A 26414-nucleotide genomic window follows, 5' to 3' on the forward strand; every position below is an offset into this window, starting at 1 on the left:
GCATGAATTCATTTACTGCCATTAAATGCCTCTCCACAGACCCTGCCCAGAACTCATATAAAGAAGAGAAGACATTAAAACGGCATAATTCAAAACACAGTGAGTAATGATGGAGCAGTAATGTGCTTTAATGCTGTCAACTATCAGTAGACAGTCTGGAAAGTGTGGACGCTCCAGTGTTGTTATCATTTCCACAGAATGTTCCAGTAAGCACTGCATTCTTGACATCAAAGTATTCCCCCGGCTAAAATGACACGTTCTGTGGGATTTAGGCTCCAACGTATGCTGCCGCTGCCTCCAAATGCAAATTCCCTCAGCGTTTAAACCTTTTTATCCAACTTCCCTTGATTTCCTGGCTTGCGTTTGACATCAGCATATTTCTGAAGTCACTGATCCAGCTTTCTATTTTATTTACACCCTCCTCTGTCCTCCAGTCTATCGCTCTTCCATCCGACTTCCCACACCCTCTGTCCTTCCTTTGTTATTTGCTGGTAAGACAAGCAATACATAGCACAGTGATTTCCTCCAGCCAAGGCATCAGATAGCTTTGTCACCTCAGTTAAGTCTTCATATCAGGTATCGCACACAGGTCTACTCATAAATATTAATTGGAAAATCAAACTGAAGGGCCTCCTCAGCTAGCCGTTAAGTTTGGCAGCGGTATTAATGGAAAGTCATTAACCTGCTAATGAATGCCATAGTGTAACAGTCAGTGAACTATCTTCTGCATGCATTTACTCATTTTGTGAGGTAAACATTTTAAAAAAACATTTGAGAGACCTGAAACCTGCAAATTAGGAATGGGATTAAGAATTTGTTGAGCATTTTACAAAGTGTGCATAATTAATCGTAATTGTAAGTACTTTAATTTTGTTTTATGTGGCTGGTAGTATGTATTATGTGAAACGGTTTCATTGTGTTTAGTGTTGTTTCTGTGGTGTTTTTTTTTTTCAACAACAAAAATATTCCTTAGTATTTTCTGCAGTCTTGAAATCATATAGGCTACTTGCGTTTCCCTAAAACCAAACACCACATGCTTCATTCCTTCAGGGAGGAATGAAAATGAAACCGTTAAGATTTGTCCCTGGTTGTCATCGCTTCAAACTGCCTGGTCATTAGTGCACCACAAGCTGCTTGGCTTAATGTCTTTTGACTTAACACTAATGACCAACTCTGCATCTGTCTCCGCAGGGAGGAGAGCAGACGAACACACAGCGACAAGTCACGCCAATGCTTATTTGCAACAATTAAGGCGGCGATTCTCATATCATCAGTTTTCCAAACGGATTTTCACTAGGAGGTTTCAGGTTCCATATGGCCCATTTCTAAGACATCATGTCCAATTAGAGTAGAGGAGACAGCTCCCTATTCCTTTTCTCATCCTCCCATCCCTATCGCTGCCCCTCTCCCTTCTTTCTTCAGCCCTTTCCTTCTCGATGTGCTGCAATGGATGGCTCCTGCATATTTAACATAGCTGCATCTTCAAAGCTAGGAACTTATTCATTAGCATTTAGACTGCTAATGAAAGCACACAGTGTGCTAGCACCCTCGCTGTTCCGCACACCTCCTCTTGACTCGTCTCATCCAACCCAATGCTGCATGCTACGACACTTCTTCCCCAACATGTCTAACCCCCTCTGTCTTCTTATCTGTTTTCCAGAGCACTCAGCACAATTACAGTAGATGAGCACATTTGAAACAAAGAAGAAGAATGTGTGGGAGAGCCACCTGCGTTTTCTCACTCCCGTTCTGACATCTATTGCCACCGCAAACATCCAAGGTACCTCTTCTTACCCTTATCTGTCTTTCCTTATTGATTATTCCTTCTCCCGCTTCCAGTGCTCCATCCTGATGCTTGAAAGGGGGTGTAAAGAGTTCCCCTGGGTCATGAAGATATGTTGTTTATTTCGTCTCTCTCCTTTATGCTTTAATATCGTCAGCTGAGCCTCCTGTTACACACTCAAAGAATAGACAGGAAGTGGTCAGACGCTTGGCAAATTGACCAGAAGGCAGTGTTTTCCCAGTGTTTTCTGGCTCAGTGTGTGAAAGAAGTGAGAAGTAGACGCCATTTCTTACAACGGTGCGAGCCAGATGGAGTGAAGCCTGTGGACTCAACACAATGTCAGAACAAAAAGGATGGTGGGACTTTGTTTCTGGCCCTCGATCAAGTCAAAACAAATATAACTATTGGACTGCAAATTAATTGTAACTTTTGTAGACTTTTTTGAAACAGTTAGTTCTCAAACTAAAGTATCAATGGAACAAAAGCAGTACAGTAAACACCCGCCTATTCATGATTTACCTATAACCTAACCAGCAACTACTGTATTTGCTAAAAAAGATGTCCTATTCACGCTTTCTCTAATGACCTAAAATGATGCCCATACACCCAAGGTACCATGTTACCAGAGGAGTAGCAAGCGTTGGTCACCAACTGATAGCCAGCCATCTTGACAGCGAACAGCAGCATGATGGAACATTCCAGTAGAAGTCCGACACCTTGTGGGGTGGACCCGGAAAAGGCAGTGGTAGACGTCTCAAGATTACGCAGAGAAAGACCTGGATCGATATTGATGCTGCAGTAGTGAACAACAATCAAATCTGCCATTCTTAAGCAAAGTCCTCGAAAAATAATTGTGTCCCAACCAGGATTATAATAGTTAGGGATTTTCCATTATACATTCGTTTTGACTTTTTTTTTTTTTTTCAAATAATAATTAATGTTTTTATTTTTCAAAAATGCTTTGTTTTAGTTTAGTTTTTATTAGTTTCAGTATTTTAGTTTTTTTTATATAGGGTATTTGTTGGTGTGAGATAAAATAATAAACGTCACAATAAGTATTGTGTAATAAACACTCAACCAAAAATACCATTTCAAAATGTCTTACCTGACGAGCATATGAACAACCATCCACAAATCAAATACAGGTACTGTATAACAGTCAACAGAATTTGAACTGCAATAAGTGCAGTGCATAATACTGCTTTCTTAGGTTAAATAGCCTTCTGTCCGTTTTGTAAAAAACTTTTATTAATTAAATAAAAATAATAAAAATAATACAAAAAAAGTGTTTATTTGCATATTCTATTTGCATAGCAGCCAGGACAGAGAGGCTTACAATCTAAGTGACAAGCCATTCTAACCTCAAAGGTACAATGATATCCCATTTTTTTCCCGACAGCTCACAACAGTCTCTGTCTTTGCTTTACATACTCTGCTGCAACAACTTTCTACAATGCGAACCTACGGCGGTAATAACGCCGAAATCACACCTAAAGATAAATTGCCTTCACGATGAAATTCAGGGGTTCAGGTGGCCTAATTGACGGTGAGCAGGAAGAGAGGACCTTGAGGGGTGGGGTTAATGATGTGAGGCAGTGGATGAATGAGCGAGAAGACAGACACTAGAGATAGTGGGTGTTGTGTTTGACAAACAGGGGGGGTCTTGGATGAGAGAGTTAATCTGCAGAGGAGCAGATTGGCTACCCATTCCTTCAAAGCACAAATTCAGCACTCCAGCACACACATGCCCATAAAAATACGTACGTACACAAAAATCTCATGGTCAATCCTCGGGCAAGTCTCCACTGAGTATAAACATGTTGAATGCACCCAACTTAATTGTCTGCTTCTACATCTCACATAGACATATGTATTCTTTTAATTGCTTGTTGCTACCCTTCCTTTTTGTCACAAACACAATTTAGGTGACCAGAGAATAGTCTTGGCCACTTGAGAGATATGGGTCAATAAAAACACAAGGGATGTTTTAACTTGAAAGAAAATTGATTTTGAGGCAGACTAAATGTGCTTTGACCTTCACAAAAACACGTAAACACTTCTCTTGAGGTTTTATGGGAATCGAGAAGTATTTGCTCCACAGGGTGTTTCAAATAAAAATGTTTCTTCACCATATTTGGTTTGGACCCTGTGCTCCACTATATCTGACCTGAGTCTTTAGAGCTCAGAGCCCAACTGGGTTTATATTCCATTAGCATTTCTTTAATGTATTTAGGACCTAAACCATTTAGTGATGCATAGACCAGTTACTGGTGACCCGTAGCAGAACTTTAATGTCTTTTCTATAGCTTAGTGGTCCCCAAACGTTTGTCCATCATGAACCGGTTAATATGTATGGGGAGGTGCTGACAGTTATTTGATTCAGATAGTGAGACAACACCCCGATTGAACTGTAGTCATCTGGAGACACTGCTAAATATAACTGTGTGTCATCTGCATAGCTATGATAGTCAACATTAAAGACCCAATGATCAGATAATCTGACTGATTATCCTGTGCCGGCACGGTGGGCGACTGGTTAGCACATCTGCCTCACAGTTCTGGGGACCGGGGTTCTAATGGAGTTTCCATGTTCTCCCCGTGCCTGGGTTGGTTTTCTCCGGGCACTCTGGTTTCCTCCCACATCTCAAAAACATGCGTGGTAGGTTGATTGAGGACTCTAAATTGCCCGTAGGTGTGAATGTGAGTGCGAATGGTTGTTTGTTTGTATGTGCCCTGCGATTGGCTGGCAGCCAGTTCAGGGTGTACCCCGCCTCCTGCCCGATGATAGCTGGGATAGGCTCCAGCACGCCCGCGACCCTAGTGAGGAGAAGCGGCTCAGAAAATGGATGGATGGATTACCTCGTTTGCAAATTAAACTCCTGACCCAAGGTTCCACTGTACCAGCATATCTGCACTGACTACCTGCCCGATTATGTGTGGTTGCAGAATAACCCTGGCATGATTGGACTATGAGGAAGGTGAACTTGGAGTGCTGGCTGCCTGTCATGATGAATGGGTGTGTAATAAAAGTGTCACAAATGTGTCTCACTCATTTTTTAGTATATTAAACTGTATCAAATGTGTAAAATTAACCAGCAATGTACTATAAAAATGGTAAAACAAGCTACATTTTGATAAGTGACAAGTATTGTATAATACAGTAGCAGCATACCATACGTGACCACCTACCAGTTAGTGCGAGCATCAGCTAACGTTATGGTGATCAGATGACTGGGTGTACACAAACACATCCACTTCTGCTACATTTAATGTGAACATCAAATTTTTTTAAACATTAAGGCCTTTGAGAGTGGAGATTACACCGTATACATGAAATAAACATGATAAACCTTGAAACAAATAACCCTGCAAAAAAGACACCGTTAACAATTTGCAGACATCCCCGTCCGTTTGCATACACCGTGTCGTGTGCTTTTCTTTGTTCTTCTTTTATATGTGTGTGACCTGCTTTGCTGACCCACAAACTGGTACCATGTTCACCTGCATTACTCATGCTTATGCTGCAGGACAGCTCAACAGTTCCTTTGCTATCTCTTTGCAAACCTCATCTCATTACCAGTTTTTACTGGAGACCTATGTCCAAGTTATTTTTGATACGAATGAGTCAGCTTGTGTAAGGGATGGTTATTCCATCTATCCATCATTTCTGTACAATGCTTAACCTTAGCATGGTAGACTATCCCAGCAGGCAAAGAAAAGGTGCAACTGCAGACAGATGCCCAGTCACTGCAAGACAGGGCTAAGTTAGGCCTTCGTCCTTGCTGAAATGTTCATTCACGGATCCATGCTCTTCCTTAGCAGTGGTGGGAAGTAATGTAGTATAAATATTTAATTACTGTACTGAAGTAGATTTTTCAGCTACAGTGTGTCTGTACTTGAGTATTTATTGTTCCATCCATCCATCCATTTTCTGAGCCGCTTATCCTCACTAGGGTCGCGGCAGTGCCGGAGCCTATCCCAGCTATCATCGGGCAGGAGGTGGGTACACCCTGAACTGGTCGCCAGCCAATAGCAGGGCACATATAAACAAACAACCATCCACACTCACATTCATACCTACGGGCAATTTAGAGTCTTCAATCAACCTACCATGCATGTTTTTGGGATGTGGGAGGAAACCGGAGTGCCCGGAGAAAACCCATGCAGGCACGGGGAGAACATGCAAACTCCACACTGGCGGGATGGGGATTTGAACCCCGGTCCTCAGGACTGTGAGGCAGACGCTCTAACCAGTCGTCCACCGTGCCGCGTATTTATTATTCTGACAAATATTTACTTTAATCCCTACATTTGAAAACAGATCTGTACTACCCCTTTGTCAAAATAATAATCTGCAAGTGACGACACGACAAAACAGAGTGGTAAAGTCAACCGCGCTTGAGAGCTTGATTGATTGATATCTTGGGGTCTGATAAAAACAGTTGCAGCAGCAACATGTAGGATCATAAACCAGGGAGCATTAACTATAATGATGCAATGGAGTTATAAAACCAAAAAAGACACCGTTTAAAATATGCCTAATCTGAAAAAACACACGCTCTATTTTCGGAGACAGCGCAACATGCTCCGGAGCGCAAATGGTGGCGTACATCCATCCATCATCCATTTTCTGAGCCGCTTCTCCTCACTAGGGTCGCGGCGTGCTGGAGCCTATCCCAGCTGTCATCGGGCAGGAGGCGGGGTACACCCTGAACTGGTTGCCAGCCAATCGCAAGGCACATACAAACAAACAACCATTCGCACTCACAGTCATGCCTACGGGCAATTTAGAGTCTCCAATTAATGCATGTTTTTGGGATGTGGGAGGAAACCGGAGTGCCCGGAGAAAACCCACGCAGGCACGGGGAGAATATGCAAACTCCACACAGGCGGGGCCAGGGATTGAACCCGGGTCCTCAGAACTGTGAGGCTGACGCTCTAACCAGTCGTCCACCGTGCCGCCTGGTGGCGTACAGTATTTTGATTTTCTTACAACCTCAAGTTTCACTGGCATGTTTGCCAATTTGGCAGACCAGTCTGGGCCAAGATGGGCATACCGAGGCAACCAGGGTGTGTCCTTTCATATCAGCTAGGCGCATGTGACAATTTGGTAACTGGAAGTCAGCAGAAATGTACGGCTGTTCAGACCACTTCTAACTTTTGGTACAGCTAGTCTAACGCGATCTTGGTGAATTTGATCGAGGTGCAAGCAGACAGATACGCAAGCTGCGCGGACACGTGTGATGAATCAAACGTATTTCATTCATGAATATGTGAACAGCGGAAATCGAACCCTCCGAAATGTAGAAAGCAATGCATTGAAAACATTATTATTATTATCATCATCATTATTATTTATTAAAACATTCCATTGGCCGGCAGGAAACTGTGGGCGGCAGGGTTGGGGGGTGAACAGGCTTGTTGAAGTGGATATAGATACATGAGGTCCAAGGACTCGTATTTAAGTCTCCAGTGGTTTTCACCAGCTCATCCTGTTTTTAATAAAGATACCCGCTAATTTACAATTCTCCAGTCACACACGGATCGCTGTATCTTCTTCTACATATAGAGATGTCTGCTTTGATTCGATGGGATTGAAGTCGGTTGTGAGGACACCCACACCATTGCAGACAACCCACTTTTAACTGCGTTGGAGGTACACCGCTCCACGAAAATACCAAAACCAGATCTTGCCCATCTCCTCGCAAAGTTACACCAAGCGCAGTGCTGGATTTGTAATAGTCACATAAAATAGAGCCAAAAGAGGTAAGATGTATTTTTTCATCCATCCATCCATTCTCTGTACCGCTTATCCTCACTAGGGTTGTAGGTGTGTCTATCCCAGCTGACTTTGGGCAAGAAGCAGGGTACACCCTGAATTGGTCTCCAGCCAATCGCACATCACACTCACATTGAGACCTAAGGAAAATTTAAAGTCTTCCCATCCATGTTTTTGGAATGTGGGAGGAAACCGGAGTACCCAGAGAAAACCCACGCAGGCACTGGGAGAACATGCAAACTTCATACAGGAAGTCCAGATTTGAGCCAACAACATGTCAACTGTGAGGCGGATGTGCTAACCAGTCAACCACTACGCGGCCTGTATTAGTTTTTTTTTCAGTACTAGCTAATGAATTATTCTTTTACTAATCATTTCATAACAGCAAAGCAAGGGAACACATTTTGATAGCATAAAAGCCAGAGTTAAGGGGAAGCTGTTGTGTGCAGATGCGGTTTTCGTTGAGCCAAGTTATCAAAACGTGTATGTATACAGTATAATTGATAGTAAAACTTCACTTTTACTTTTGTGGTTAAGTGCATTTTAGTGTCAGTACATTTTTGCCTTTACTTAAGCAAAAGAGTTGAATCAGTAATTTTACTTTTTTACACAAATATCTGTGCTCTACCTAAATACAGAATGTCCGTGCTTTTACCACCTCTGCCCCTTGACCTTTTCATCTCCTCTCTATCCTCATTTTCAGTGACTCCCTGTAAATACAGAGTCAGTCAGGCGACGACTGAGCTTATTAAAGTTCTTGATTAAATGAGCTCATAGTGCTCATTGCAGCTGCAGCGGGAATGGTTTGTGGTGACATTAACATACATTCTCGCATCCAAATTGATCAACCACAATGATTTCCCAGGGCAAATATTTTATGTGTGGTTGCCTTCTTGGTGCTGCCAGCTCTAATACCAGCAAGGTACTGTATACTGTGACACATGAGCCATTATCTTTAACCATCTATGTATGTGTGAAGAAAAGCTTTTCAAATCAGATTCCAGAGTTCGGGTTATTGTGACTATAAATATTTAATGCCATAATTGGGCACATCTCTTCAGTCATAGGTTGTCAGCAATGTGTAAAAAAAATCAGCCAAAGTTCACCAAGCATATAAAGGAGGGTTGACAGGTTGAGGTCCTGTTTACAGTATCATTGATTCTACTTTGACTCCCCCATAAGTGTGTCTGAGCTTGTTTGCAGTGGCCTTGTTTGCCCCACAGAACTAATGTATTTATGTATACGATTGATTATTACTGAGATGCTTTTTTGAGGCAAAATTTTCAGACAGCTGTTGTACTGAAAAACACTACAACCCCAATTCCAATGAAGTTGGGACATTGTGTTAAACAAATAAAAACAGAATACAATGATTTGCAAATCGACCTATATTTAATTGAATACACTACAAAGACAAGATATTTAATGTTCAAACTGATAAACTTCATTGTTTTTAGCAAATAATCATTAACTTAGAATTTAATGGCTGCAACACGTTCCAAAAAAGCTGGGACAGGTTTATGTTTACCACTCTGTTACATCACCTTTTCTTTTAACAACACTAATTGTTGAAGCGTTGTAGGTGGAATTCTTTCCCATTCTTGCTTGATGTACAGCTTCAGCTGTTCAACAGTCCGGGGTCTCCGTTATCGTATTTTACGCTTCATAATGCGCCACACATTTTCAATGGGAGACAGCTCTGGACTGCAGCCAGGCCAGTCTAGTACCCGTACTCTTTTACTATGAAGCCACGATGTTGTAACAAGTGCAGAATGTGGTTTGGCATTGTCTTGCTGAAATAAGCATGGGCGTCCATGAAAAAGACGTTGCTTGGATGGCAGCATATGTTTCTCCAAAACCTGTATGTACCTTTCAGCATTAATGGTGCCTTCACAGATGTGTAAGTTACCTATGCCATTGGCACTAACACAGCCCCGTACCATCACAGATGCTGGCGTTTGAATTTTGCGTTGATAACAGTCCGGATGGTTCTTTTCCACTTTGGCCGGGAGGACACGGCGTCCACAATTTCCCAAAACAATTTGAAATGTGGACTCGTCGGACCACTGAACACTTTTCCACTTTGCATCAGTCTATTTTAGATGAAGTCGGTAAGCCGGCGGCATTTCTGATTGTTGTTGATAAATAGCTTTTGCTTTGCATCGTAGAGTTTCAAGTTGCACTTACGGATGGACCGTAGATTATGAAATCCCTAAATTGCTTGCAATTGTACGTTGAGGAACATTGTCCTTAAACTGTTCGACTATTTTCTCACACACTTGTTCACAAAGAAGTGAACCTCACCCCATCTTTGCTTGTGAATGACTGAGCAATTCAGGGAAGCCGCTTTTATACCCAATCATGGCATCCACCTGTTCCCAATTAGCCTGTTCACCTGTGGGATGTTCCAAACAGGTGTTTGATGAGCATTCCTCAACTTTCTCAGTCTTTTTTGCCACTTGTCCCAGCTTTTTTGGAACATGTTGCAGCCATAAAATTCCAAGTTACTGATTATTTGCTAAAAACAATAAAGTTTATCAGTTTGAACATTAAATGTCTTGTCTTTGTAGTGTATTCAATTAAATATAGGTTGAACATGATTTGCAAATCATTGTATTCTGTTTTTATTTATGTTTAACACAGCGTCCCAATTTAATTGGAATTGGGGTTGTAGATAAAGCGGCAGTAAAACATAATAATCAACTTACACAATCATAAAAGAAGAAGCTTTTGAGAAGTAACACAAATATAAATCTGAATTATGAAAACATTGTGATATTTGGGGCAGATCTAAATAAACAGCTACTTTGATTCCTAATCACTTAACTTGATAAAAGATCTAAATATGTTTTTTTTTGGGGGGGGGGGGGGTGTTTGTAACACAAAACACTTATTTATTGACATAAAATTATATATTCAATTACTTTATGTACAGAATCAGATATGATGGCATTACCTCTCAGCACTAGCAAGGCATCCAATGACATGATATCATGACTATATCGCTCACAGCATAGTATCTGGGGATTAATATTAACCAGCATTAAGCATTCACATTGGATTTGTAATTTTAATTTGCAATTTATTAATTACTTAAGCAAAACATCAAGGTGCCTATAAAGTGTTTACTTTCTCTTCTTGAAAGTAAAAAAAATTATATGCTTTACATAACATCTTAAGTCGTAAACAACACATAAGGGGACACTGGTTGACCTCCAATTTGTTCAGATTTTTCGTTTTTTTTTTTAATGAGTCCATGAATCAGTTAATGCTTTTATGCTGGGTTCCATTTATTTTATGTGGTCTATAACAGGTGAATGGGGTTCATTACTGTATTTGTTTTTTGTTGTGGTTGTGTTGTTGTTAACAACAGTCAATTACCTGCCTCTAAATTGAAGCATTACTTACTTACTTACGGAGTAATACAGCCGACTGTAAAACATTGTCCTTGCTGGAGTGACAAAAAATCTCACTCTTCACTATTAACTGGTCCAAATGACTTTGGTCTAATTTAAATTCACTTCTCTGACACAATGTGACATGGTACCACAAGTTCCATCTGTGTCATCAGAATCAGAATCAGAATCATCTTTATTTGCCAAGTATGTCCAAAACACACAAGGAATTTGTCTCCGGTAGTTGGAGCCGCTCTAGTACAACAGACAGTCAATTTACAGAACACTTTGGAGACATAAAGACATTGACAAAAAACAACAACAAACAACAATTGTGCAAAAAGATGCAGAGTCCTCTAGCACTTAGTGCAGTTCGAATGGCTAATATCGCAATAGTCCGGTGCAATGACCATTGTGCCATTCATTCCCTCTGTCTCTCTATATTGTGAAGCAATTGATGCAAAAGGCTCTGTCTGGTTATATTGTATTGCCTGATGTTCTCTGCGGGTTCACAGGTATTCACAATATTTCAATTTTCCCGTCAGGGATTAATCATGATGCCGACTGTTATAATTTGCTCAATGGTCTGGAACTGCACAAGTATCGACTCCATCAATCAGTATTACCCCAGTAACATTGCAAGAGCTCCACTTCCCCTGCGGCTTGTGGATGGGCAAGGCAATTATGCAGGAAGCACATGAAAGAGAACAGAGAATAGCCCTAAAAGGACAGTGAGGACAAAAACATGTTTATTCCCCCACCACTCAATGTTTCCCACTTTATGGTGTTGGCTTGATAACTGGCATCAAGCGACTGACTGTGCTCTTTGTATATAAAGTCTCTGTGGGAATATAACACTGAAAGGGCCAAACATTGAGGATCACCATTTGTGAACGACTTGCATAAACTGGTTTACCGCATTGCATAACTTGGAAAGCCTTGAAAGTAGTTGTATGCCTTAAGTGAGTATGCCCAAACTCCCCCAAGGAGTAACCCCATGACTCAACCCAGCTGCTGTATTTTTATAACCCTATCCCTTTCAATACACTGCAAAGGATTGCTACTAGTTCCACAACTATATTGATTGCAGTGATACACTGCAGTCAGCACATAAAGACCTCAGAGTTTTTGAAGTTCTCTGAAACCTGGACTCTGAAGAGTACTGTACATATAATGGGCATTGTCTTAAGTCATTCAGTTTAAACCTATCTGAACAGGAATTTAAAGCAGGTACATGGAATGTCACCTCTCTGGCAGGGAAGGAGCCTGAGCTGGTGTGCGTCCATATGTCCATATGTGCACTTGGCACCAGGACACCCAAGGCTGCACTTCAATAATAGATCTTGTGGGCGTGTCATTGGACTTACGGCACTATGTATTGGATGCTCAGGCGAAGAGAGAAGCAGAGCTGTCAACTGATCACCACCTGGTAGTATGTTAGCTCCTATGGTAGGGGAAGATACTAGTCTAACCTAGCAGATTTGAGGGTCTGCAGGGAACATCTGGCAGAGTCCCCTCTCAGAAGGAGTTTCAACCCCCATCTCTGGCAGAGTTTTGACCACGCCCCGGGAAGGCAGGGGACGTTGAGTTGGGGGATATACAGACCCTTTCCAAAAAATGTGAATATGATGGAAAAGTTTATTTATTTCCATAATTCCATTAAAAAAGTTAAACTTTCATAGATTATAGATTCAGGGCCCACAATTTAAACAATTTCAAGTATTTCTTTGTTTATTTTTACATAATTTGAGCTTCCAGCTCATAAAACCCACAAAATCAGTAATTCAAAAAATTAGAATACTGTGTAGAAATCACTATTTACTTCTCAGTTCTTGTAGGAAGAAAAAAAAGAAAAATTAGGGTCACAGTAAATCAATCAAAGTATGGTACTTTTCAAAAAGATTTGTTAATCTTCAATACTTGGTTGGGAAACCCTTTGCTTTAATCACTGTCTCAATGCACCATGGCATTGAGGCAAACAGCCTGTGGCATTGCCTGGGAGTTATGGGAGCCCAGATTTCCTTGATGCTTGCTGTCAGTTCTTTGTTTTTGGGTCTGGTGCCCCTCATTTTCCTCTTCATAATACCTCACAGATTCACAATGGGGATTCGATCCGGCGTGTCGGCTGGCCAGTCAAGCACTGTGGGCACATGGGCATCAAACCAGGTTTTGGTGCCTCTGGCGGTATAGGAAGGGGCTAGGTCCTGCTGGAAGATGAAAGAAAGATTTAAGAAATCTTAGTAAGATTTAAGTAGCTTAGAAAGTTTACCAACACCTGCACCGGACATTGCACCCCAAATCATGACTGACTGTGGATATTTCACACTGGACCCCAAGCAGCTTGGGTTCTGTTCTTCACCTGTCTTCCTCCAAACCCTTGGACCTTGATTCCCAAATGAAAGGCACACTTTACTTTCATTGGAAAAGAGGACCTTGGACCACTGGCCAACAGTCCAGTCCTTTGACCCAGTTGAGACGCTTCCTTTGTTGGCTCAGGCTCAGAAGTGGCTTGACCTGAGGAACCCGACAGTTGTAGCCCATCTCTCGGATGCGTCTGAATGTGGTGGTTTTTGAAGCTGTGACTGCCACCTCATTCCACTCTTTTTGGATCTCTGCTAGATTCTTGAATCTTCTCTGTTTGATAATCTGCTGAAGCCCACTGTCATCTCTCTTGCTGGTGCATCTTCACCTGCTACATTTTGTCCTTCCACTAGACTTTCCATTGACATGCTTGGACACAGCACTCTGTGAACAGCCAGCCTCCTGAGCTATGAATGTTTGTGGCTTACCCATCCTATGGAGGTTATCAATGATGGTCTTCTGGCCAGTTGTCATATTGAACCTATATATATATATATATATATATATATATATATATATATATATATATATATATATATAAAGATATATATATATATATATATATATATATATATATATATATATATATATATATATATATATATATAAAATATTCCCCATATTGAACCCAACTGAGACAATTGAACCAAACTGAAGCAATTTAATTACACCTGGGGAAACCTGTGCAGGTGCTTTGAGTTTCGTAGATGATTAGCCTGTGACACTCAGTTTAAAACATTTATGGCCTGCTAAATTTGGGCTGATTTCGTCACAGTATCCTAATTTTTTGAATACCTGATTTTGAGGGTTTTATGAGCTGGAAGCCCAAATTAGGTAAAAATTAACAAATATGTACTTGAAATTGTTTAAACTAAGAAGGTTTAAGTTTTTCAATGGAATTATGGAAATATATAAACTTTTCCATCATATAAATTTTTTGGGAAAGGGCCTGTAGAGTGGCACGGTGGACGACTGGTTAGAGCATCAGCCTCACAGTTCTGAGGACCCGGGTTCAATCCCCGGCCCCACCTGTGTGGAGTTTGCATGTTCTCTCCGTGCCTGCGTGGGTTTTCTCCGGGCACTCTGGTTTCCTCCCACATCCCAAAAAACATGCATTAATTGGAGACTAAATTGCCCGTAGGCATGACTGTGACTGTGAGTGTGACTGTGAGTGTGAATGGTTGTTTGTTTCTATGTGCCCTGCGATTGGCTGGCAACCAGTTCAGGGTGTACCCCGCCTCCTGCCCGATGACAGCTGGGATAGGCTCCAGCATGCCCGCGACCCTAGTGAGGAGAAGCGGCTCAGAAAATGGATGGATGGATGGGCCTGTAGAGTCCTTTTTTTTTTTTTTTTCTCTGCAGGACATTGAGTGCGTATAGTGGGGATGGGGTATTCTGAGGCAGGCTCTTCTATCTCTGGCATTGAAGTTAACGAGGTGTTTAAAAAGCTCCTCAGTGGCAGGACCCCTGGGTGGTTGAGATCTTCCTAGAGTTCCTAAAGGCTCTGGATGTTGTGGGTCTGTCCTGGTTGACACGCCTCTGCATTATTACGGGACATTGAGCACAGTGCCTCTGGATTGGGAGACCGGGCTGGTGGTCCCCCTTTTTAAGAAAGTGTGTTCCAACTACTGTAAAGGGGATCACACTCCTCAGCCTCCCTGGTAAGGTCTTTTTGGGGGTATTGGAAAGGATGGTCCATCAGGAAGTCAAATCTCAGATTCAGGAGGAGCAGTGCGGTTTTCGTCCTGGCCATGGAACAGTGGACCCACTCTACACTGAGGCATTGTTTTGAAGGGTGCATGGGAGTTCGCCCAACCAGTTTACATGTGCTTTGTGGACTTGGAGAAGTCATTCGATCGTGTCCCTTGGGGTTGAAAAGGGTGGAGCGCTCTGTCCAAGTCAGGGATGAGATCCAGCCCCAAGTGGACGAGTTCAAGTATCTTGGGGTCTTGTTCACGAGTGAGGGATGAATGGAGCAGGAACTCACCAGGCAGATTGGTACAGCTTCTACAATGATACGGACTCAACATCAGTCTGTCGTGGTGAAGGAGTTGAGCCAAAAGCTTAAAAGCTCTTGATTTGGTGGTCGATCTACGTTCCAACTCTCACCCATGGTCATGCGCTGTGGGTTGTGACGAAAAGAACAAGATCACGGATACAAGCGGCCAAAATTTGTTTTCTCCACAGGTTGTCTGGGCTCTCCCTTAGTGAAGGGGTGAGAAACTTGGTCATCCGGGAAGGGCTCAGAGTAGAGCTCCGCCACATTGAGAGGAGCCAGATGAGGTGGCTTGGGCATCTGGTTAGAATACCTCCTGGACACTTCTCCTGGTGACTTTTGCAGTTCCAGACCATGAACATTCAACAACTTTAGTGATGAGAAGCTTGTGATTTTATGCCACATGGAAATTGTTTAAAAATACATCCGTCCATCTATTTTCTGTACCACTTATCCTCACTATGGTCACAGGTGTGCTGACTTTGGGCGAGAGGTGGGGTACACCCTGAACTGGTCACCAACCTATCACAGGGCACAAATAAAGTTTAACCATTCACACTCACATTCTCTATTGACAATTTAGTGTCTTCAATTAACCTACCATGCATGTTTTTGGAATGTGGGAGGAAACCAGATCACCCAGAAAAAAAACATGCAGGCAAGGGGAGAAGCAAACTCCACACAGGAAGGTAGGATATGAACCCACAACGTCTGAACTGTGAGATGGACGTGCTAACCATTCGTCCACCGCGCCGATTGTAAAAAAGGAAAAATATAGTTAGTCAAGCAGCACACTCTAAAAGATAAGCAGCTCCTTGCTCTGTTTTAAACAAGTGTGCTATTAACTTTCTAAATACCTCAAGACATAGTCATTCTATCTTCCCAAACTTCCAAAAGACAGGCACCCTCACTGAAAAGAACTTCTGAATCAATTATAGGCATGACTAATCACTGTAAGAATGTCAATAACTCATGCCAATTAAGGTGCTGAGCAGAAATCAGACAAATCCACTGAGTCCAGGGCAGTCTGCTTCTTATTGATTTTGTGCTAATGTAGGGCATTTCTCCAAGACTGGTTTACGTCCACAGTGTCTGTCAGTCAGGGAATGAGTGTTTGAGTCTGCAGATAAAGCATGTAATAAGCCCAAAGTGTTAAATCGTTGCATATGGAAATGGGTTTTCCTCATGTGATTGCTACATCACAAAGACACAGCAAAGAATTCTGAATAGGTAATGGCATAAAAAAAATTGCCTGCTATAGCATCATTGGTTTCAGTTTCAGAGAATTGCTTCAAACCTGTGACATTTTTTGAGCTGACTTTTGGTGGGAGGCAGGGTATACTATGGACAGGTCAGCAGCCAATCACAGGATATTAATTTTGTTGTTTTCTCTTTTATTTTTATTGCTTTTCATTTTCTGCAATTGTTCCAAAATGGTCAAGAAAATGTCAGAAAAAGGTCCACAAAAAGTTACAAAAGAGTCATCACATAATTTTCATTTCAAAAATATAGTTTTTAATTTTGGAATTGAAAAGTCTGGCACAAACAAAATACCAGTACTCATTCATTCCTTAATTTTCCGTACCGCTTATCCTCACTAGGGTCGCGGGCATCCTAGAGCCTATCCCAGCTATCTTCGGGCGAGAGGTGGGGTACACCCTGAACTGGTCGGCAACCTTTTCTACTGCTTATCCTGTTCAAGGGGTAATGGTGAGAAAACCCACACAAGCACGGAGAAAACATGTAAACTACAAACAGATTGGCTAGAGCCAAGAAACATTTATTTTGAACCAGACAACAGGGCCTAGTTGCAATTTTCCCCACATAATCTCATTGTTCTGATCAGTCATCAACCTACAACAATTTTCAATATAATGTTACTTTAACGCATACTTTGCGGTGCTTACAAGAAAAGTTACATTTACCTTATTCCCTCAAGTATTTGCGTTGAATACCCCTGAAAATTATATGCAGTCCTCTGATCCTGATCTGCTTAAAGGTCCTGTAGAATAACTACTCAGCAAACCTTTGACAGTCATCTTGAATTGGATTGTAGCAAGTCGCTTCTTTTTCCTTCCACATGCTTACATTTGGTCTTCACCAGGTCAAATTCAGCAGGATCATCTGCTGTGATGTTTCTGACATCAGAATAATATTAGGCCTGAGTTGAGTGCACCAATATGGTTGGTTTCTAGAAGTTTGAGCTGTCTTCCCAGCTTGACCTTCAGCTGCCAGTCCTGGGCTGATGCCATAAGCCCACCTGATGGGTTTGTGTGCCCTGTTGTGTGCTTCTCTATAACCTTGACCAAGATAATGAATAGCTTCACTGGATGTTACTGCCTACGCCGAGACATCCCAGTAGTCATGGTTTCCGCAGTACTTGGTCATACCACCACCACTAATGCCCTTCTCCTGGAGTTTTCAAGCATTAGTTTCATATGTGTGCCAGAGATCTGCTTCCATGGCACAGTTGGCATGTTAGATTTTCTGCTGTCCGCGGGAGATGAGTGTGGTTGAGCTCAGGAGAATGAGTGACTAAATGTTATCAACCTTAAGTCTGTGCTGGGCAGCAGAGTGGATGAGTCGTTAACACATCTACCTCACAGTTCTGAATTTGGGGTTCAAATCTGGGCTCTGGCCTTGTGCTTGCATTGGCTGTCTCTGGGTACTCCAGCTTCATATGACATTCTACAAGCATGCGTGTTAGATTTATTGAAGGCTCTAGCTTGTCCTTAGGTGTGAATGTGAGTATGAATGCTTATTTTGCTGTTTTGTCTATGTTGACCTGGGGTTGACTGGCGACCAGTCCAGAGTGTGGCCTCCCACTCAACTGAAGTCAAATGGGCTAGTGTCTATCTCACCCGGACTCTAAAGAGGGTGGACAGTATATAAAAAGAGTAGGAAGTCCATGCTGCTTGGTATTGTACCGCAAGCATTCTGGCATTGGTTTCCTCCAACCCTGACTTGTTGCTGGATCACGTGGTGTCTCTCCTTTTCCTGGGCCTTGTTGTTATGCAGTCTTGGAAGCTGCCAAGTCCCGCTTGTCCTGGTGATACTACCCTCATCAGCAAATAATGCTGCAAACACGCTTCAGCCTGGTCAACAGTCTCCTCAGACCTCCACTTTTTAATGGCCCTCACCTCAATGCCAGCTGAAGAGATATTAATGTAACTTCAGTCACATAACCACCTAATCAAGAAGTGGTCAGAGAACTTGTTCCTGGATCCAGGCTTTGAACTTACCAAGAAATTGGATTTCACCACGCTAAGCCAGCCTCCACTAACTCTCTGCCAGTTTCTTCCCTCTTGGCTTCATTCCTTTGCGTGCCGTTGAAGACTTTCCTCCAGCTTTTGACTGACCTCTATGTAGTTTAGACTCCTAATGGGGAGAAACAGAACCTGTTGATTTTCAACACAACCGGAGATCAGCACTTGGCCTTAAAGTCCGCCTGTGACCCATTAATTCAAATACTGTACAGTGAACCCTTGCTATTCACAGAGGACGTAGACTGAGCCCTGCCACAAAAACTGCAAAACTGCAAATAATTGATACACATTCTCAACCAAGACAGCCCCACAACAACTGCATTGTCATTATTTCCATCATCACCTCCACCAGTTTGTTTTCCTCCAATTTTTTTCTGTTTTATGTCTTAGCCTATCTTATCAACACTTTTGTCCTGTATGATGTACACATTCTGAGAGCATGGGTCTAGTAATGGCTCAAATTAAAAGGAATAACATGTTTATGAGTTACTCTTACCCCCACTGGAGTGGAACCACAGGAAGTATTTTGATGGATTGGTTCATTATTTGCTTCACACAGACTTCTATTAAAAACCTCAGACAGACACTCACCTTGTGATCAATGACAAAGATATCGTTTGGTACTTTCCTTTCTGTCTTCTTGAGATATTCTTAATGTAGAATAACAAGCAATTGCCAGTATTCTACCTCAGAATAGTTTGCCATCATTACTACTGTTATTCTAAGAGCTATTTGCATTAATTAGGCTTTAAAAAGCGGTTTCGTGGTGCTTGGCACACTCAGAAATAAACACTATGAAACCAGAATGTTTACATATGCATTATGCAAGCGTCTTGCATACAAAGAACAAAGCTAAACCCTTGTTTTTAGTACCCATCCCGCCACCATTCATCTACCTATCCATTGTCCGTACTGCTTACCTTCAGTAGGGTCGCGGGCGTGCCGGAGCCTATAAAAGCTAACTCTGGGCGAGAGAGGCAGGGTACACCCTGAACTGGTCGCATGCCAATCGCAGGCCACATATAGACAAACAACCATTCGCACACATATACACACTTACGGGCAATTTAAAGTCTTCAGTTAACCTACCCTGCATGTTTTAGGGATGTGGGAGGAAACCGGAGTACCCGGAGAAAACATGCAAACTCCACACAGAGGAGACCAGATTTGCACCTGGGTCCTCAGAACTGTTAGGCAGATGTGCTAACCAGTCGTCCAGCGTGCCGCCCCACTCGTCATTAAATAAAATATCTATATATCTATACATATATATATTTATATATATATATATATATACTTGCCACTTTGCTCCTGCATTATTATACAGGAGGCCAGAGGTTAAGTTTTCTACTCATCTGGAAACAATAGAAATTCGCTTAAGGATATACGATTTAAATATTTTTATCTAAGTTTTGTCATATCGCCGCTGTTGTGCAAGTAATAAGACAGGAAACCGATTCTAGATAAAGAAACCGTTCTACCTTTCTCTGACAAATCTTGCTTGTCTAACGCTCATTTTGTCTAAGTCACAATTTAAAACTTCGTTTTCCAAATAAGGACCAAGATATCACACCGCAGTGCAGTTTGCAATCAATCCCATGGGATGTTGACTCATTTTTCCGAGTGTACAAAAACATGGGGGGCATGTACCTTTTCTTTCAGAGGTAATTGGCTGTAGCTGTCTGTAAATACATGGTTTAAATCATAAACCTTCCCTTATCAGCAGCTCACCAGTCCTGCTTGCTGCAAAGGGGAGGGGAGCATGCAGAGCAAAAGTCAGTATTTTAATATGTTGTATTTAAAAAGCATCAGTTTAAAGAGTGGACTCTTGCAATATTAAATCAATTCCTCCAGGGAATGTTTTCACCCCACAAAAAATCGTCTAAACCGCATTTACTTGCAATTCAAATGTTTCCAGCATATTAAATCTGTTTTCATTTCGGTGGCTTTTGATTTATTATGTTTAGCCTGCTGACCAAGCCATGGCAAGAATTACTCTTGTTTTTATTAGTGTCTTTAATTGCTCTTTTATCATGCAACAACTTTCACACCTTGAACCTCAAGGGATTTATGGGTTTTAACCCTTTAAGGCAAAAGCAGTGATTCCCTTACTCTGCCGTGGGACATCATTAGGTATGCTGTGGGAAATTATCCAATTTCACTTAATTGTCCTGAAAATGATTATTTATTGACTACAGATTATGTATATTTGTTCATAATATCTATACCAGCAGCGTATAGTGATTGGCAGAAGAATTAAATGCTCTCCCACTAGATGGCAGAAGGTACAATTAAACTTTGTATCTGTCTGTCGCCATTCAGAAAACTAAATACTGTCAGTCATGGCTTCCCTCAGTATATCAACTTTGTATTCAATCAAAGAAGTCTAGTGTCATCATTATTTCAGTGCCAAGTTATGTACTTTTTTTTGACATTTTTTTTTCTGGAGGTGTTTTCTGATGTAAAATATGTGCCTTGAGTTGACTCAATAAATGTTAGCGGCATGGGAAAACATTGCTTCATAGGACACTAATTGAAATATTTGTAACTTTAATTTAATTTCTTGCCCAATAAGGGCTCCCTACGGAAAATACGTTATTCAAGCTTGAAGTCTGAAAAGCATAAGCTCCCCTTTCAAGATTCCCATTTGTTGATAGCCTTTCAACTCTGAGTCCAAAAGCATTTAAAGTCCCAGCCGGGCAGTGTGAGCTCCTTACGATCAGAGTAAACATTTTTTGTTGTTGTTGTTTTTTTGTCCCTGGGCGTGCACATTTTTTTGCAGCGCGCCCGAACGCTGAAGACATTCTCCATCACTACAACAGCAGCCAAGGACAAGAGAGCATCGGCAGATCGAGGGAGAGCAGGAGAGAGGAAGGTACCTCCTCTCGCCATTGCCACCGCCTTCATCATCATCATCGTCGTCTCTGTCTCTCTCTTTGAGTCCATGGCGGTGAAGATGATGTTGCGCTAACGAGCAGCGGGTGGAGTGCTGGCGCACGGGAGGTGTTTTGAAGTTGAATACGCGGAGGAAACCTATGTATGCTCGGATTTCGGCTCTCTTCCCTTCGCCAATGCAAAAGGAAATATGCAGCGAAGCTTCACTATCCTCTTCACCAGTTTCCTGGGGATGTGCTCGGCTTCCAGCGCAAGTTTCCCAAGTAACATCAATATAGGTAAGAACGATCCCGCAAACCCTTTTGTCTCCCCCTTAAAATGATCGCGCTGTCGCTCTCTTCCGGAGTGGCTCTTATGATTTCAGATTGGATGAGATTCCTAATAACGATTTGTGTTTGGTGCTCAACAGGAGGATTGTTCCCTACCGATTCCCATGAATATGAAGTGTTTCGCTTCGCCCTCTCGCACCACCAGGACATCCCCAAACTGGTGCCGCAGGTCGATATGGTCAAGATGGGAAATAGTTTTTCCATGACATATGCCTGTAAGTATGAATGCATTGTTGTCTTCTTCTTGTTTGTGGGTTGTCTGCAAAACTCTTTGCGTTGAGCCATAAAGGGATCGAGGCTGGATGAGTGTGTGTCTCGTAACTGTTGCGTGGGGACTTATTTTTCTCAATCTCTTGCTGCGCGTGAACACGGTGCGCTTTTTTTTGCGCTCCGGGGATGCCGACCTCTGCGGGGGAACAGGCGTGCATGCGTGCTGCACATGTCTCAATGCTTTGTGAATCCTCTGACAGGCTGTCCCCAGAGCAAAATGGACCAAGAAAGGGGGGACAAAATGAACCAGCGTTTTAAAATGTAACCCTATAATATCATGTAAATGCAGAAATATACCAACTTTTTGCTCTGATCTTTATTAAAATAAATACATACATTTAAAATAAAAGACACAACAACAATCTGAGCGATTTGGACTAGTCTGAAAGGGTGCGGAATTATTCCGGTGCCATTTTTATCAAGATAATAGCAGGCCAGTCAGAGCAGTGGGGATGCTATTCTCCCGTGGCTGATAATGTGTGTCATAATGCCAGTCAGGGAACAAGTGCATGCCTCAAAGATACAAAGGAAATGTGTCACTAAATAGTTTCCTCTTTGTTACCCTATACTTAGCCACCCTTTGTTTTCTGACATGATTGCTTTGTTTTTGAGGCTTTTTGACAGAGTATCAAATTCTGTGCCACACACTCAACAGTGAAATTGGAGTATTTTAACTATTCTGCATGTTTCCATGCATCAAGTAGGTTAGCTCAGAAGGTTACATGAACTTACACGTTTCCATACATTGCATTGTGACACACTGTCACTGCAGAATTCAACAACAACAACAAAAAGTGAAATATAGCAGTCTGGAATAATATGATAAATGATATGATAATATAATGCATTGTTTGATCTTTTTGGATTACAAGAAAACAAGTCTTCTAAAGATGCAACAATTAATTAATTAATCAACAACTAATTCATTATCAAATTAATCAACATCTATTTTAATCAACGATTAATCATTGAGAGACCTTGTTTAACTTAAAATTGTCCAAATCCTTGGAATTTCAGCCTTTCAACAGTAAGTATTCTCAGATTTCTGCATGAAAGCAGACTGGTTATCTTTGTGTTTAATCAGAATATGACATTTACTAACATCTGCATTTACTATAGAAACCGATGAACCTTTTTCCCTATTTTTATGACATGTTCCAGACCAAACCAGTAACTGAATCATAATCATTTTATGTTTGTGCATTTTTTTTTGCGCTGTTAATTTGAAATAATATCCTGTTTGGGAAAAAAAAGATGGAATTAAAAAAGATTTATTGATTGAATTCATTGATTTATTGAAAAATAATCAACAGATTCATTAATTATTAAAGTAATTATTATTAATTATTAGACAATCTTCCTTCAAGAGAAATGTGCATTTTTTTCTTTTTCCGAGTCAGTTCTTATTATGGTACGACATGGAGCTCATGGAACTAGGGGATAGGTGTGCAATTAAAAGTAGACAAACAAAACACTCCCTCATTGATGACATGTTTTTCCTCGCAGAATGGAATGTGATTTGAATTGGAAAGTCATGATGCGGACGACTATCCGAAAGGTGCTCGTAGATCAAACACATAGTAATGCTTGTATGCAAGGCCTCAGTGTAGTTTTGACAGGGACATGTTGTCAATTCAGCTTGCTAAGTCTTTGTTTGGAATGCTAAACCCTGATCTGCCTTGTGTTTCAACTGCAGGGTGAGTACGCGGGACATTGTAGCTACCGTACTGCTTGCACACATTATACTAATAACTTCCATCAGATACACTTTTTGTCTGAATGGTGCTTTTCGGGTTTATCGTATTTTGTTTCCCAGATCACTGATGGTGTAGCAGTACATTTGCCTGACTTCTGTGCAGACCGCGTGCAGGGCCGTCTCACCCATTAGGCGAGCTAAGCAGATATGAGGGCACCGTGGACTCTAGGGGGCGCCAGAAAATCATGTGAAAAATTACATTTACAAAAAATTATGACTCATAATTTCAAGTCAAAATGTTTCTACTATAAGGAAAGGAAAGAGGAGTAAATTGAAATTAATAGAAACAATTAAATTAAAGAAGTGTAGCAATGTGAAGTATGGGGTGAAATATGTGCTACCAGAAACTGAATTTGAATCATTTATATTTGTATTTGAATTGCTAAACTTTAATAATTGCATTAAAAAAAATAATTAGAATAGCACAATTTCAATTTATATTGTTTAGTTTCAATCATTGCATTGAAAAACTCAATCTGAATAGTCCATCCATCCATCCATTTTCTGAGACGCTTATACTCACAAGGGTCGCGGGAGTGCTGGAGCATATCCCAGCCATCATCGGGCAGGAGGCGGGGTACACCCTGACCGGGTTGCACACATAAACAAACAACATTTCACAATCACTTTCACACCTATGGGCAATTTAGAGCCTTCAATTAACCTGGCATGCATGTTTTGGGGATGTGGGAGGAAACCGGAGTGCCCGGAGAAAACCCACGCAGGCACGTGGAGAACATGCAAACTCCACACAGGCGGGGCTGGGGATTGAACCCCAGTCCTCAGAACTGTGAGGCAAACACTCTAACCAGTCATCCACCCTGCCGCCAATCTGAATAGTATACTTTGAAATGGAATTGATCAGCTATTCGACTTTTTTTTGTACGCTTATGTAAATCCCCTATGGAGGGGCGCAGCATGTAAAATCTTGCCTAGGGCGTCACATTGGCTACATGGGTTCAGTTCCACTCAGGTTTGTGTTTGACGAGCGACCAAGCCAGGGTGTCTTCTTTTTTTCTGATGTCAGTTGGAATAGGCTCAAGCTCTCTGCGGTCCTGAAACTGATACTGATAGAAAATGGATAGATGAATGGATCGATATTTTGTTTCCCTTGTCACACAGAAGTAATAATAAACAGAGTGCAGTGTCTTGATCCATCCTACCATTGTGTTACACCCCTGTGGCTGATATCCCAATGGATGGCTTCAGATTTGTATGGTACTGATTTGTACTCTTCACAATTTTTAATGCCCCCCAAAACTGGTACCATACCAAACTGAACAAAAGTAGTACTGCCCTTGTAGAAACAGGTGATTAAGTTCCTAAATACTATTCATCAGATCCAAAATCCTGAAGACCAAATTTTGGAGCGTTCTAAGGAAGCTGCTTATTGCATTGTTTTATCCATGAGGACAGAAGAATAAGCCATTTGTCTTGTTTTAAACCTCTGTGCACCGCCATCAAATCTAACACATTTTCTTTATGGTGTCACGCTTGAGTCCATCACCATAAGCTCGACCGTCTCAAGTGTGTCGCAGAAAGAAAAACTACATCTCTTCCTGTCTAAAATCTCTCAGTGATGGCTGTAGAGACATGTTTATGTCATAAGTCAGTGGCGAAAAGCAGCCTCTTCCTGGGTTCCTATTTAGTATGCCTAAGTAGATGAGCACGTGTGTGTTTGCATCTGGGTGCCCATTCTGACATCTGTGTAGGATGTCGTGAGTGAGTGACAGTTCACAGTGGAAAAGTGCCTGGGGGCTCTCAGGGTGCATGAGCGTGAAAAGCGCTGCGTGAATGAGCCCTTGTGCATAGGGCATGAATAGCGTTCCGGATGAGGGTGATACTCATCAGCTGGCTCTTATGACTAGCAACTTCCTCGAGAGGCGATCCCTCCCGTTGCACACACACACACACACACACACACACACACACACACACACACACACACACACACGCGTCCACCCGCTGGCACCTGCCCTGAAGGGCCTTGAATTTATCCTCACAATACCACTATTTGGCAACCTTTTGTTCTTCTGTAGTATGGTTAAAAAGCTGGCCTTCAACCACTGCAGTCCATCAATTGGAGAATTGTACCCTCTGTGCAAAACTGTCGAGAATGAGAGGAACATAAAGCCACATGTCATGAGGCAATAATACAAATTGTTGGATGTCTTCCATTGGTGTCCTTTGTTCACTGTGCCATTTTCCCCTTTTTTGTTGAATTAATTACCACGTTGCACTGATGTGACAATACTGTTAACACAGCATATGCACATCCGTAACACATACGCGCACACGCACACACACACACACACACACACACATCCACACACACACACTCACACACACACACAAAATAATAAACAAGTGAAAACATACAGTGCCTTTGTTTAATTGTTAAGGCTTCTCTCTCTCTCTCTCTCTCACACACACACACACACGTTAAACATTAAGCGTTACAAAAAGGTATGCAAAGAAAGGCATAACAGGTAAATTAAACACATCGCTTCGCTTTAGAAGAGTTGTAAGTGGTGAGTGGGAGATCGATATGCTTCCAGTCTCACTATGGAACATATTACGTACT

General features: G+C 41.7%; 1 protein-coding gene across 8 annotated transcripts in view; it reads left to right on the forward strand.

Annotated features, from left to right (window-relative positions):
* The first annotated feature begins 1671 nt into the window (after positions 1–1671).
* Positions 1672–26414, forward strand: part of gria1a (glutamate receptor, ionotropic, AMPA 1a) — a 103861-nt gene continuing 79118 nt past the window's right edge. For 2 of the 8 annotated variants that reach the window (XR_009790476.1, XM_061787722.1), the window contains exons 1-3: positions 1673–1780; positions 21363–21753; positions 21885–22019. Coding sequence is in view for 6 of the 8 variants with exons in the window: in XM_061787722.1 (XP_061643706.1) it covers positions 21666–21753; positions 21885–22019 (223 nt within the window). In the remaining 2 variants the exon portion in view is untranslated. Of the gene's footprint in view, positions 1781–21362; positions 21754–21884; positions 22020–26414 lie in introns of those variants that run through there. The other 6 variants (XM_061787716.1, XM_061787719.1, XM_061787721.1 and 3 more) reach the window with 5 other exon arrangements.

Source organism: Phyllopteryx taeniolatus, chromosome 10 (assembly GCF_024500385.1).
Source record: "Phyllopteryx taeniolatus isolate TA_2022b chromosome 10, UOR_Ptae_1.2, whole genome shotgun sequence".
In the NCBI taxonomy this organism is placed as follows: Eukaryota; Metazoa; Chordata; class Actinopteri; order Syngnathiformes; family Syngnathidae; genus Phyllopteryx; species Phyllopteryx taeniolatus.